The 13171-nt window shown below is 43.2% G+C and overlaps 1 protein-coding gene across 2 annotated transcripts; it reads right to left on the reverse strand.

The window, feature by feature from the left end:
• Positions 1-118: 118 nt before the first annotated feature.
• On the reverse strand, positions 119-13153 carry plod1a (procollagen-lysine, 2-oxoglutarate 5-dioxygenase 1a). Of its 2 annotated transcripts, XM_049004802.1 has the most exons (19): positions 12929-13153; positions 11758-11849; positions 11465-11598; positions 10906-11069; positions 10478-10590; positions 10157-10220; positions 8909-9006; positions 8553-8654; positions 7932-8063; positions 6507-6628; positions 5480-5584; positions 4569-4694; positions 4137-4278; positions 2986-3099; positions 2658-2723; positions 2151-2255; positions 1907-2053; positions 1485-1610; positions 119-954 (listed from the first exon to the last, which is right to left on the reverse strand). In XM_049004802.1, the coding sequence occupies exons 1-19, from the start codon at positions 13020-13022 to the stop codon at positions 799-801; spliced, it is 2202 nt and encodes a 733-aa protein (XP_048860759.1). In that variant the 5' UTR covers positions 13023-13153; the 3' UTR covers positions 119-798. The 2 variants fall into 2 exon arrangements, with proteins under 2 accessions (XP_048860759.1, XP_048860760.1); XM_049004803.1 differs by lacking the exons at positions 11758-11849; positions 12929-13153 and having other exon boundaries at positions 10906-11038; positions 11465-11592.
• Between the last annotated feature and the right edge of the window lie 18 nt (positions 13154-13171).

Below are 13171 nucleotides of genomic sequence, written 5' to 3' on the forward strand. Positions count from 1 at the left end.
TCTCAGCAAGTTCCTGAAAAAGTTACATTTGGACATTACTGTACATAGATCATTGGAACAAAAATGAAGGCATGACAGAAATGCTGAAGCTTAGCAAATAAAAAAGATGAAACACAGGTACAGCTTGTTTGGTTTTATTGACATTTGGCCAGAATGAAGATCATTTAGAAGTTCATTTATCCACAATATGGCGATTCTGCTGTCATTGGGTGAACTTGTACGCGTACAAATGTAGGGCTGTCTGTTGCAACCTTTAAAAAATTAAAATACTTTCAACATCTCGCACTTAGATGAACCATGATTAGTTTGCATAGCTGGAACTTAACAGTATCAGTCATAAAAGGAACCTATCCTGTTTTCAACATGAAAAATAGGAGTGTTCATTTGTTGTACAGGTTAGTCAATTTAAACATGTCTTTAAATTCGTTCATGTTTCCTCACCTTTAATGCTCAAATAAATATTACGAGCCAAAATGAAATTTTATAATCATCATCTTCAAGTGAGCTACATAGTGAGCATGAGATCCTACACAACCATCACTGGCAAGTAACATCACACTATAACAAGTCTGACAGAAAAATACAGTGGAACAGAATTTAAACTGCAATATTCGTCATAACATTGTGTAAGGAAATGAACTCTGTCCCTACAAGATGCCCGGTTTTGCTCAGCAGAAGAGGTTGTCTTTATCTTTTCACCCGCTTCAAGTCTTTGGGAGATCGCTATGAGACGGAGTTTGGCATCGTAACGTGGTTTCCCTGCGTTTACACTAGGAGGCGACACAGCCGGATATGCCATTAAGGGTCGACGAACGAGACGGCGATGTAGCGGGTGCCCGCTGTGGTGGGGAGGCCCTCGTGGTAGTGCGTGAGGCGGCCCGGGTGCATCAGCGCCCAGCCCTTGCGCGGCGCCTGGATCGAGCAGTCGTAACGCAGGAATCTGCAGCCACCGCCCTGCAATTCAGGAGCAGAAGGGCATCACGTCAGCCTCTCAATCAACAGTAACTGTGACCATGTACAGAACGCGTATCGATTCAAAATCATCTGGTCTGCAGCGTATGACGTCAGCAGCACAAGCAGTTCCAGCGACAAAAATATGGGAGGTTTTCCAGTTTTAAATATGTCAGGAAATGTAGCCAGGAAATTGATGTTAAAAAGGCAAAATTCATGGTGTAACACACATATGAGACAATAATAAAGGACATAAAACAAAGAGTTCTAATTCTACTCTTCTATATAAACAAAAAGCACCAAAAATAGACTACAGTCTAAAAATATGTACACGCTGAAGCATTACATTTATAAATATCATTAACTGGCAATACAATAGACAGGCAATTCTAGTTCCAAACTTAAAAAGTTTTTTTTTTTGACAAACAGCAAATGCAGCCATCATCATGAAGACTGCTGATCTTTTGAGGACAAAAGATGAAATGCCAGTTGCCCAAATGCACAGGAGGTTAGACGGCACCAGCCACACTTACCTGGTAATCCAAGCCCATTTGGTTGAGAGCAATGTTTATGGTGAAGGTAGAGGCATCGTGGTGTGGCCTCAAGGCCGGTTGCTCATCCGGTTTATATCGGACGACGAACGCCAGGTCAAATTGGGCCTAGGAGGAGAGAAACGACAAGGCAGGGTGACGCCTGGGAAATATTGTTTTGAAGCCCCGCCCCTGTGCTTGAAGCTCCACCCATGTGCATGAAGCCCCGCCCCCTGTGATTGAAGCCCCACCCCCATATGTGACCTACTTAACAGCCAGTGTCTGTGTTATGGGATATGTAAATGCCCATGTATGTAAAAGTCTCATAGTGGTATAGGTCAAGTTCAAGATCCTGAATAATTGCCATTCATGTAACTGCTAACTTTGCCAGCTAATGCTAACCTTCCCAGCAGCAGGACACTTACCTTAGTGTAGTACCCAGGGAACATTTTCTCTGTTACAGGAGCTATATAGTCCAACAAGAACTTGTGCCATTCCTTCTCAAAGTTGATCTGATTCATGTGGATGTCAATCGTCGGTACGTTTTCATATCCGCCTTGGATCCTGGTGTCCTGGATGAGGTGGTAAATATGGCGTCAATATTTTCAGGAAGAACAGGCAGCTTGTACGACAAGCAATGTGTTTTTTTCTGGAACACCAGAAGAATACCGTAGAAGAGCCTCCAGACCACTGGCCATAGTGCTCCATCTCTTCGATGAGGTGTCTGCAGGCCACTTCAGTAAAGATGGGGAACCAGTAAACATCCGGGCATGGCTGGAATGGGCACATTTCAAAAAGGATTAAGTGTTACGTAGCTAAGAGGGAGTGCAAGCATGCTCTTGGACCAGCAGGTGGCGTATTGGTTGAAGGTACAAACTCCTCAGCCTCCAGAGAGGTGGCCAGGCTCTAGTAGCCCTGGACTATGTGAGGTATATCAGTAAAATATCCAGCTGTAGAAACAGTCAAAACTGGCCAGTTGATAAAGCCATCAACTAAGTAACTCAATGAGAGTAAAACACACTGTTACTCTCCATAATTGATTCACTCTAAACTGATGTTAAAATGTGGCATTATTTAAGAATTTCTTTTTCACACTTAAGAAGTTTAAGTTCTTTCAGGAAAGAAAGTTGAAAATGCAGAAGATTAAATAACCAAGAAGAAGAGCAGGTTACTTACGGTCTCCACATGGTTTTCACTCATGATGCGACTGTAGTTTTGGTGAATGTAGCGTTCCTCCCAGTCCTGACGGACACAGAGCAAGCGAGATACATCAGATGTTATGAAAAGACATGCAAAGCAGACCACCACCAAATACTATGCAGCACACGTACACATTGTCTTACTTTTTTGTATTAAGCAGCAGTAGCAAATGTATACATTTTATTTCAAAACTGTGACAGAATGGTCAGTCCAGTCGCTGATATTCCATGCAAGTCCGCTTCATGTTTTTGTTGCCCTAAATCCCAGTATATTCCAGAATGGCCACAGAAGGTCTACTACTCACCACGGGATTCTCAAATATCTGCCACAGGTCATTGTGCAGGTGCTGGGTCTGGTAGTTCTCTGTGGAAACCACGCGTCCAAACTCTTGCCGGTTGGTAACGAACATGAAGACTCCCTGCAGGAATGTAAGGAAACCCCTCTTAAAAACGATGTAAATACACAACAGAGTTAGTGTTAAAGGTGTCAATGCCATCTAACAGTGTTTCCCAACCCGGTCCTCTGGGGCCCACAGACGGTCCATGTTTTTGCTCCCTCCCAGATAGTTCAGGGAGGAAAAATGCAGACCGTCTGGGGTCCGATGGACCAAGAAACGCTGCCATAAAATGAAAGGTATTCCCAAAGAAAAAAAACACTGCACTTTCTTAATACAGTGAAACTCACGCAGACCACAGAGAAGTCAGATTAGCAACAAAAATAACTCAGTACTGTTACATAATGCGTCACTCTTGACAGGTTCGTCCAGCTTTGTGGGTGTTTGGGGGGGGGGGGGGCAGAGCAGGACATGACCATCCCTGTGTGTAAAGTATGGCTCACAGCCAAGGGGGACCCCGATCACTGATGATTCTGGAGGAATTTTTCCCATCCCATTTCCTGTAATACGGGTCACACTTCTCTTTTTGCTCACTTATGTGTTTACGTTAGTAGTTTCAGACTGAAGTAAAGGTCTTTTATAAGTCACACTGATCACACCAATGAACACCCCAATTCAGGGAACCATCATCCTCTTTAAACATTAAGATGGACTTCATTGATCTCAGAGGGAAAATTCTGGTGTACAGAGCAGTAAAAACATAAAATAAAATATGTTGGAAAAAACTGAATAGAGATAGTATAAATAAATATTAACAATGGAAATAATAAATTATAATTCATATATTAGAAAATTGTGACATTTTCAGTGTCTTAAATATTCCTGTAATAAATAGTATTATATTTGTTGTGCACATACCAATAACGAAAGAAATGGTGCTATGCTGCTATGCTGGGGCAGAAGGCGATACAGGGGCGGGGCCACATGGGGCAGCAGCTGGAAGCTGATTGGCCCCCTAGTGCACTCTCCCCTGTCACTTACCAATTTAAAACATATTATTGGTTAATGATAAGTTTGCCCTCCCTGTATGAATTATGGGTCGTGTGGAGCAGAGGTCTGACCTGGTTTCGCACGTTGAGGCAGAAGGCCATGTCGGGATCGAGGGTTCCAGACTGGTACAGGTTCTCAGCTATGAGGTCGGTTCTGAGGATGGTGGCCTTCACCAGGTACACACTGGTTATGTAGGGAACATTCCAGATCCCGCTGAAGAAGGGAATTTGCAGAGAGAGTATGTGAGGAAGAGTCGGTTTGGTCCACCTGTCTTATCCTGGGATTCTATGATTATTTTCTATGCAGCTCTCAGTATTGTGGCATAATTTATAATCCAGCGCAGTCAACGATCAAGATGCCAACCATGAGACTCACAGATTTCAGCGTTTTTTTTTTCCCCACTTGTGATTATGTTGCTGAATGTGTCACACGGGTGTCGGCATGTTTAACAGCCTCAGAAGGTTCAGAAGCATGAATTTGTCTATTTTAAGAGTGTGACTTACACCCTGAGACCCTGCACGATGTCCACATAGTCTTCGGACCTGGCATAGTACCCGTCCGCCCCCAGGGCACCCCAGAAGTTTGTCCACAGTCTGCCAGGCCGGGTGATCATGGGGGCAATTATAGGCCTGTAGGGGTAGCAGAAGAGAGGGCAAATATCACAAGACCATAACACACTCACACACACACACACACAATTCTGAGGCCTGGCAATGAGCGAGGACTAAGAGGCTGACCGGTCAGTCTTCTTGGTGATGGATTCCCCAGCCCAGGGCAATAATCACACTCAGTGAGCTAGATTACACTCGATTAGTGTTTAGATTACACTTCATTAGCGTTCTAAAGGTGTCAGCTGCTAGGGGAATAAAAAGCATGACCACAACGAGGTGGCTGTGTTAATGCTGGTCTTCTAGTGCAGTGTTTCTGGGGGGGGGGGGGGGGTCGCAAAGCAAAAATGGGTCAGGAGAATATTTTCATTAGGGCGGGGAGATTGTGATTTAATCTCCCCCCACCCCCATTGATATCTGTTGCAGCCGCTATGTCCAGAAATCTATACAATAGATATATAGTATACATACACTACATTATATCATATGCTATATTAAACTATATAAATTATACTGTATATAGTGTATTTATATAGTGTATATAGTGTATTAGTGTATTTTCCACTTATTCCAGGTTGATAATCCTGTGGTCATTATTCTTGTGCTGAATTTTATATGCTCTACTTACTGTATCAGTGAAGTCATTTTAAATAAAAAAATGGCAAAATAATTTAACATTTATGAATGAGTTTTATTATCCACATTAGAAGATGCACTGGGTCACAGAGCTCAGACTACCTATCACTAAAATATAATAAAGGATTTACCTTACTGATCCCAGACAACGTCGTTCATGTTTTACTTACTGGTTCTGCTCAATTAGAATTCGGAGACTGTCTGTGTTCTTCAGAACCACTTCCACATCCAAGCTGAAGAAATACTCGCAGTCTATGTCCTGCCGGCAGATGTCACTAGAGGGCACCAGAGATACATACAGATAAAGTCCTTATACAGTGATGCCTGCGGTTCACAAATGCTATGGCCTACGAACAATTTGGTTCCCGACCAAAAATTCATGCCAGAACATCCGGTGCTGTGCTTGTGGTCTGAAAAAAGTGCATTGGTTCGCGTACAAAATTTGGTTGATGAACAGATTCTTGGACCAGATTCCTGTGTTATACTAGTGTAGCACCAGCGGGGCGCATGTTCCAGCATGCCCTGCATGCAATTGTAAATAGAAGACCACAGCAGGCACCCAACGAGCACCGAACCCAGATAAACAGATGGGAAATTGTCAGACGCCGAACTGTAAGATGCACGGACGGTGGAAGATTTACGGTGGAAATACACGCGAGGATCGGACGGATACACACAGGACACGGACAAACACACACGCGACAACAGGGAAATGCAACTATTATCGTTAACAACAATACAAGGGTTAAGGACTGTTAATAAAGAGCATGATTTCCCCGGTAAGCAGGTCTCCATGTCTCTCTGCTTCCGCGATGCCTCGGTCCGCCCGTTGCCACACTATATTGTGTTTTTCTTTGCGTTTAAGTTTTTACTATAAAAACAAGAAAATTAATTAACAAAAATTATTATTTGGTAGGCTTGTGAATGAATCAATCGAATCTCAATGCTTTCTTGTGGGAAAAATTGCCTTGGTTCGCGTACAAATTGGTTCGCGACCACTTTCCTGGAATGGATAGCGCCCGTTAACCACAGGCACCACTGTACCAAGAAAGAGATGGTAAATTTTAAAAAATAATACATTTTCGTAATTTTTTTTACATTAAGTTTTAAAATGTTATTGTCGTTCTCTTAGCCCCAACATGCACATAAATTCAGTTTTGTGTTGTTCTCTGCATGAACAGCTTGCGGGACACTTACATTCCTAAATTGCGCGATGCGGCACTGTCCATCTCCACCTCCGGACCAATCACCTTCACGGCCCGGTACTCCTTCTGATGACCTTGCAGGAAGGAGCTGACGTGCTGCTCATGGTGCGGCTCCTATGTTTCAGTTTATAAGCAAACCATTAACCTAATCATCCTAAACCAACATGTTAAGTGTTTACAGACATTCATTCACGGTTATGTTGAACCTTACTCCACTGCAGTCTGCCTCTCCTCATAAAATCTATCCTCAATGCCTCCCTTTAACCAATCATATCCAGGACCTTCCCAGTATTCTGACACTGGCCCTGCTGCCTCCCACCTTGCATACCTTTACTTACATTCCATACATTCCAGTCCCTCCAACCTGATGGAACTAAGTTATAACAATTCACAATGAAAATCGTCAAATTTCAGAGCTAAGCCCCATCAGACAGCCTCTCAAATCCTTGTCATTACTTTCTCCTGGCTCCTATAACTTGCAAGGTGACATTCTTCCAAGACAAACCAAATATGAGGTTTAGGAGAGAGTAGAGACTCCAGAGCAGAGGTAGACAGCTCCCACACTGGAGTACCGGTATCCAGCAGGTTCTCTATCCTACCTGCTCTCTGATGAATTACACCTGATCTCAGGCAGATAGTCATTTATTAAGCAGGACAGAAAAGCGACACTCCAGCATCCGGGTTGCCTACCCCTGCCCTACATGCTGTTCTCTACCTTCTCCTGAATCTCCACTTTGCATCACAGAAAAAGTAGCTAACATTAGCAGCCATTTCTCCTGACCAAGCATGGCAGATGTCTGCTCTCCTCCTCCATCTCAGCCCGACACAGAAATCTCAGTGTGAATACTATCCTACCACCCACCCACCAAACTGTCGAAGCTGTGTTTGACTAATTAACAAAGCATGACGATGTTCTCAATGTGTCACATTTGATTACTGCACACATTAGTTTGGCAGCATGTCAGCTGTGCAGGATGTTAGTAGCTATAGGCATCACTTTATCTTATAATAAATATTTATTAATACTCCATTTCACTGATATCAGCACACATGCACACTTTATTATCCTGGGAGTTTTACTTACACAAAAATGCTCTGAGGGCAGAAGGAAAAATGATTGGTTCAAAGAGAAAACCAATCAGATTGTAGAGGAGGTGCTTGTACCCACCTCCTCTACAACCTGATTGGTTTTCTCTTTGAACCAATCATTTTTCCTTCTGCCCACAGTACATTGTTGTATAAGTAACACTCCCACGAGCACATTTTTCATCAACTTATTTTGGACAAAAGTGCAACCATTGAAAGGCCAAGCCTTGCCGCTGCAGAAATGCGCTGTGCGGAGATGACAGTCGCACTGAGCCATACGACCCCGGGGGCGGAGCAGACACTGGAATGGCATTAAGGCGGCGTCGCTCACTTGGTTGTAGATGAAGAGCTTGAGCCGGTCCTTGGGGTACTTCAGGTCCAGCAGGCGCTCAAAGAACACAGAGACGAAGGGGGTTGGCTGCTGTATGAAGATCCCGATGACCACCAGGGGATAGTCGCTCTCCTGCAGCAGAAACATTTTCAAGCTGGAATGCTGCAACCTGAATGATAAAACCTCTGAAGATCATTTGCAGAGTAAATGCAAGAACGAGTCATATGTATCGCAATAAATGATAATCGTATTAGCCATGCCGTTCTGCTTGGAGGGCATGACCCCAGCAAAGCATTTACTAGGCATTGATTTAGCATTTCTTTGAGCCAAAATGAATTTAATTATTTTTCCAGTCATTCAAATTCAGCTTCTTGTGGGGTGTGGCCACATTTAAAACTGTAGTTATGTTTCATGAATGTTCTCTGATGTTCCGTCCATGTCTCTATCCTTCCAGCCAAATGCTACACAACTTTCACTTTCATACACTCTGTATATATGACCTGGATGTTTAGACCCAATCGGTTCAGGTCAGTGTGCAGGTCAGCAGCACTGAACCCAGTCACTCGGCTTCAAATCACAACAACAGAGCTCTGGAACACTCCAGAAAGGAAGCTGACCCACCTTTAGCCCTGAGAGTGCCCGCTGGTCCTGGTCACAGATGGTGCAGCCCGTCTCAAAGGTCCACGTCCTGGGAATGTAGTTGCCGAGGTAGTTTATCTGGAGCTGAAACATGGCCACACTCCATGCTTAGACACTCACTGCTATGCCACGCATCACACAACATTCACTAGAGATGGAAAAATACATAAATATATAGATAAATAAAATACAACTGGATATCCAGTTAACACAAATGTTAGAACACCGTAATGAATGTACCACGAATCCCACTGCAAGCTACGCTAAGGCCGGAACATAGAACTATGACTTGTTACTATGCAAAGGGGCTTGTTCGCTGCTTAATTACAGCTACTTACCTTCGTAGGTCCATTGCCGTGCACAGTGACAGGCAGGGTGTCATAGATGAGGTTCCTGGCCCGGACCCGTCCATCCTCAAACTTCAGAACCACCTCATCTAAAGAGCGATCACAGGACAGCAGGGCGGGTCATGCCAGAACATCTGTGCTATGCTTCATTCCCAAAAGCAACGATAACGTCCATTAAAGATCTCAAGGCGTCTCAATTAGGTTTCTGCTAAACCTTTTATAACAATATTATGTTTTAATTTGATAATATTATTAAATATTATATTTTATTACACTTTTATTGCTTTTACCACCCCCACTTTTATATTTATTTACTAAGTTTAACTATTACGTAAGAGATGTTAAATTACGCAACGTAACTTCATATAAAGCTGACCTATTCTTTTTTCACCTTAATCATGATTTAATATGTAATTGAAACAATATAGCACATTTGTAAAAAGGTGATGAAACAAAAAAATCCGCGAATGTCATAGGTCTACAGCGTACAAGTAAATGAGCATCTTCTGTGGAAGAACTCTAAAGTAGAGAGAAAGTGTGTAACTGGGGCCTTTTGTACTGTTAGGTAAATGTCGATGTTAGCATTTCTCTCCTGCTCTCACAACGCTTATGTTCAGGAGCCAAACAGATGGTCGGGCACAGGAAGTTCCTGTGAAGTTCCTGTGACCTCAGCAGGTCCCAACTTTATTTGAGTAGCCTCAAAGGAGCGCTGTGCTCCCTCCGCGTTCTCAGGCTCCCGCCGCTGCCCCGTTAAGCCCGCAGGAGGTGGCTCGCACCCCCCTGGCCCAGTCACAGTGTGTGTAATCAGGCGGATCTCCCAGGGAGCTCATAAATTCCACATGCAGGAGACACCCCATTCGCTGCAAGCCGTAATTGGCCAAGCACTGACGGAAGGGGGAGGGGCTGGGGGCTCATTAGCATGTCACGCTGTTTTCCACCTCCACGGAAACTCTCAAAAACACCCAAAAAAGCCAAAGCCGCCTTAAAGGGGAAGTCAGCACAAGGAGAACCAGAGGAAACAGAAAAAGATGATCCACATTACGAAGGGCCTTTAAAAGCAGGGAGGCACCCCTTGGGCCTCCTGAGTGTGCAGCTCTGTACGTCGCCTGTGCTAATTCCTCCCAGAATGCCGGCCAGGTTTCTCCCTGACAACTTTCTTCGCTGCCTAGTAATTACTGTTTTCAGAAAGTGTGACTGGTATGCAATTTAAAGAGCTAAATATACACATAGAAGCCTTACCCAGGGCTCCATAGAGGTTCTGAAACAATCTGCACTTATAGTCCAGTGTGATATTTATAGATTTCTGAAAGAAAAAAAAAGATCAAATGCATTTATTATACGCAAATGACTTACACCACACCATATTTAAAATAGACCATACATAGATTACATCAATTAGCATACCAACCACCTAAAGTACAGCCAAGATGGAACAGAAAATATTGTTTAATTAAGCGCTTTTGTTTTTTTTCTTTAAGTGCAGTTCATATCATCAGAGCATAAAACCACATAAAAAGTGAGTTTTCAAGAGCCATAAATGAAATATAAAATAAAAAATACCCTTTTCTCTGGGTCGATGAAAATCTTGGTGTAAAAAAGCTGATCACTTTCGTTGTCTTTTCCTGTCCAGTTTGCGACCAAAGCTTTGAGGTTCGGCACATAGCCAATGAATCCTGCAGGAAGACCATAAACACAGAGAATGTCACCTCCAGGAACAGGTCGGAGCAGACTGAAGATAGCGTATTTAGCCAGGTCATCCAATGGCAGATGCTTTGGAGGGAATTAGTGAGGGCCAGTCCTTGTGAAATAAAAGCTTATGAACAGCCAACAACAAGACAAAACATTAGATTTGATCACAATCTTCATTACTTACGCAATTTGTAGCCAAACTTCAAAGAGCCGGGGAATGGACAATCGCAGTGACATGTAACTGTGACACCCTCAAGCAACAACGTAACGTTTGCGAGTGAAAGGCGAGCGGCACGTGCCTCCAGAGCTCAGGAACCTCTTGCCCTCCCTGACATGAGGGTACTTGTCCTCCAGGTGCCGGTCGGGCCAGATGACAGCCTCTGCTGAGAAAACCACCCGGTGCCGGGCCTGCTGGAACTTCTTCAGCATCTCCTGAGGACCGGATGCGAAAACCACGTCATAGCTGTGAGAGGTGGGGTGGGGAGGGGGGGCATGCATTAACACATAATAATTAGCCGTGGGTTTTCAAAGGGCAAATGGATTCAAGGATTCAAAGGCTTTATTGTCATTTGAATAACTACAGTTCAATCAAGGCTGCTGCTAGACATTTTGGATTTTATGTTACATATTTTTAGGGCCCCTACCACTCAGAATAGCCTCCCTACAGACTGAAACAACATATAACGACGAAGAACAGTAAATAGAACACAATACAAACACAATATATAACGCCATTAAAGTTGGACAAGGTTATCTGTTGGTTACCTTTAACAAGCCCAAAGTAATTAATTCATGATACATCTTTACTACCACACTATACAACAGGCTTGACCACAGAGTGGATCACATCTCCTTTACCTGTCAATGAATAATATGATCTTGTCTTCCTCTTTCACCCCCTCAAGAGCGGATTTTAAGAGTCGGACCTTCTGGCCTCCTCCAGGTACAGACATGTAATCCCCGCCTCTCCATTTCTCACCCCTACCAAGCACCTTCAGAACCAAAATAAAAAATAAAATTCAATATTTACAAATCCCTCCACATTACTGCGACATATGACACCCTTAAGCATGTAAAACAATGATTTTCTCTGGCACACAAACGCGCCAATACATTTTCTAAAAGCAAACCAGAAAATCATTTTACCGTACCTTAATAGTGTAATTGAAATACCGTGCAGATCTCATAAAGCGCTTAAAACCTTCTGTTTCCTTGGTAGCTACCGTAAAAACCAGGAGTTTGTCTGGAAAACATGCAAAAAAATAAAAGTTCAAATTCATAATTCATATCTCACTCAAAAGCAGACTCAGATTTCCAGGTTTTGTACGTGCATCGACCGTACGCCTAGGCTCTTCCCTTATTGACAATCGTCCAAAGTCATTAATTCAGGATACCTTTCAATTATTTCCCATTTATAACCTGGCTTGTTCACTACCATGTGTCTCGTAGGGATTACACGTAATATTCTATATAACGCTTGCTGGATCTGTTGTATTTTTTTTTAGATTACCCAAATATATTTTAGCCAGCGTTTCAGTGTTCTTTTTAAAACATATTTTAATAAAAAATGTTGAGGCATTTTGGGTATTTCAAACGTAGTTGCAATATCACGAACGTAACAGAAAAAGATTATGAAGTGTCCGGCCGCAGCACTTAATTTAACACCGATGGTTTTATGGTTTGTTTGAAACGACCGGTCGGACAGTGGAGTCAAATAAACTTCCCAACGCCACAATGTAACTGTGCTTCGTACAGAAATGCACATAATTGGAAGAATCAGATACATGGACGGATTAAAGGCGTCCAGACTGCATTATAGTGTATGGCTCCCATTCTAACCCACCACACCATACAGACCACTGCCCACCGGCTCAAGTGACCGAAACATGGTTTTATTCTACTTTACAATGGCACTAAGAAATCGCACCGCATGCCGCTCTGAAACTCGGGTTATTAACAATCCCGTCCACGTCAGCAGCGCAGGAAACCTAAGGAAAACTTCTCCTTCACCGATCCAACACCCACTTCTGCTTGTATGCTACTGGGTTATGAAACAGCCGATTGTGTCGCCTAGAGGTCTATATTAAAACATTTCCAACGCATAAATGGCAACAGAGCTCGCACCCGCCCAGAACTACATATTGCTGGCACCGATTAACTTAAAGCTAATACTGACTGTGATAAGATAACTGTAACTGCTTATGCAGTCATATAAACGAACACAGCACGCTCTCTGTGTAAGACAGGCCTATTTTTTGCTTTACAATTTGCGCCTCATTTAGTGTTATATAAAGGGTCGGTTTTTCCTAAAAGCTCACTTACCTTCGGGTATTGAGGACTGTTGCTCGCAGTTTATATCTCCAAGCAAACAGCCTAGAGATATAACTGCACAAACCGAAATGATGGTAGTATGCATTCTTTAAAAGTGGATATATGCGGATCCCTTTCGTGGGGACAGGGGAGAAAAGCGTCTGCTGGCAACTTTCTCTTTCTTAAAGCGAAGTTACTCTCGTACAGTAAACTTAAGAGCCAGCCGAGATTTGCTCTCCACCCCTCCCTCGCACG

The sequence above is a fragment of the Brienomyrus brachyistius genome, unplaced genomic scaffold, assembly GCF_023856365.1.
Source record: "Brienomyrus brachyistius isolate T26 unplaced genomic scaffold, BBRACH_0.4 scaffold120, whole genome shotgun sequence".
NCBI lineage: Eukaryota > Metazoa > Chordata > Actinopteri > Osteoglossiformes > Mormyridae > Brienomyrus > Brienomyrus brachyistius.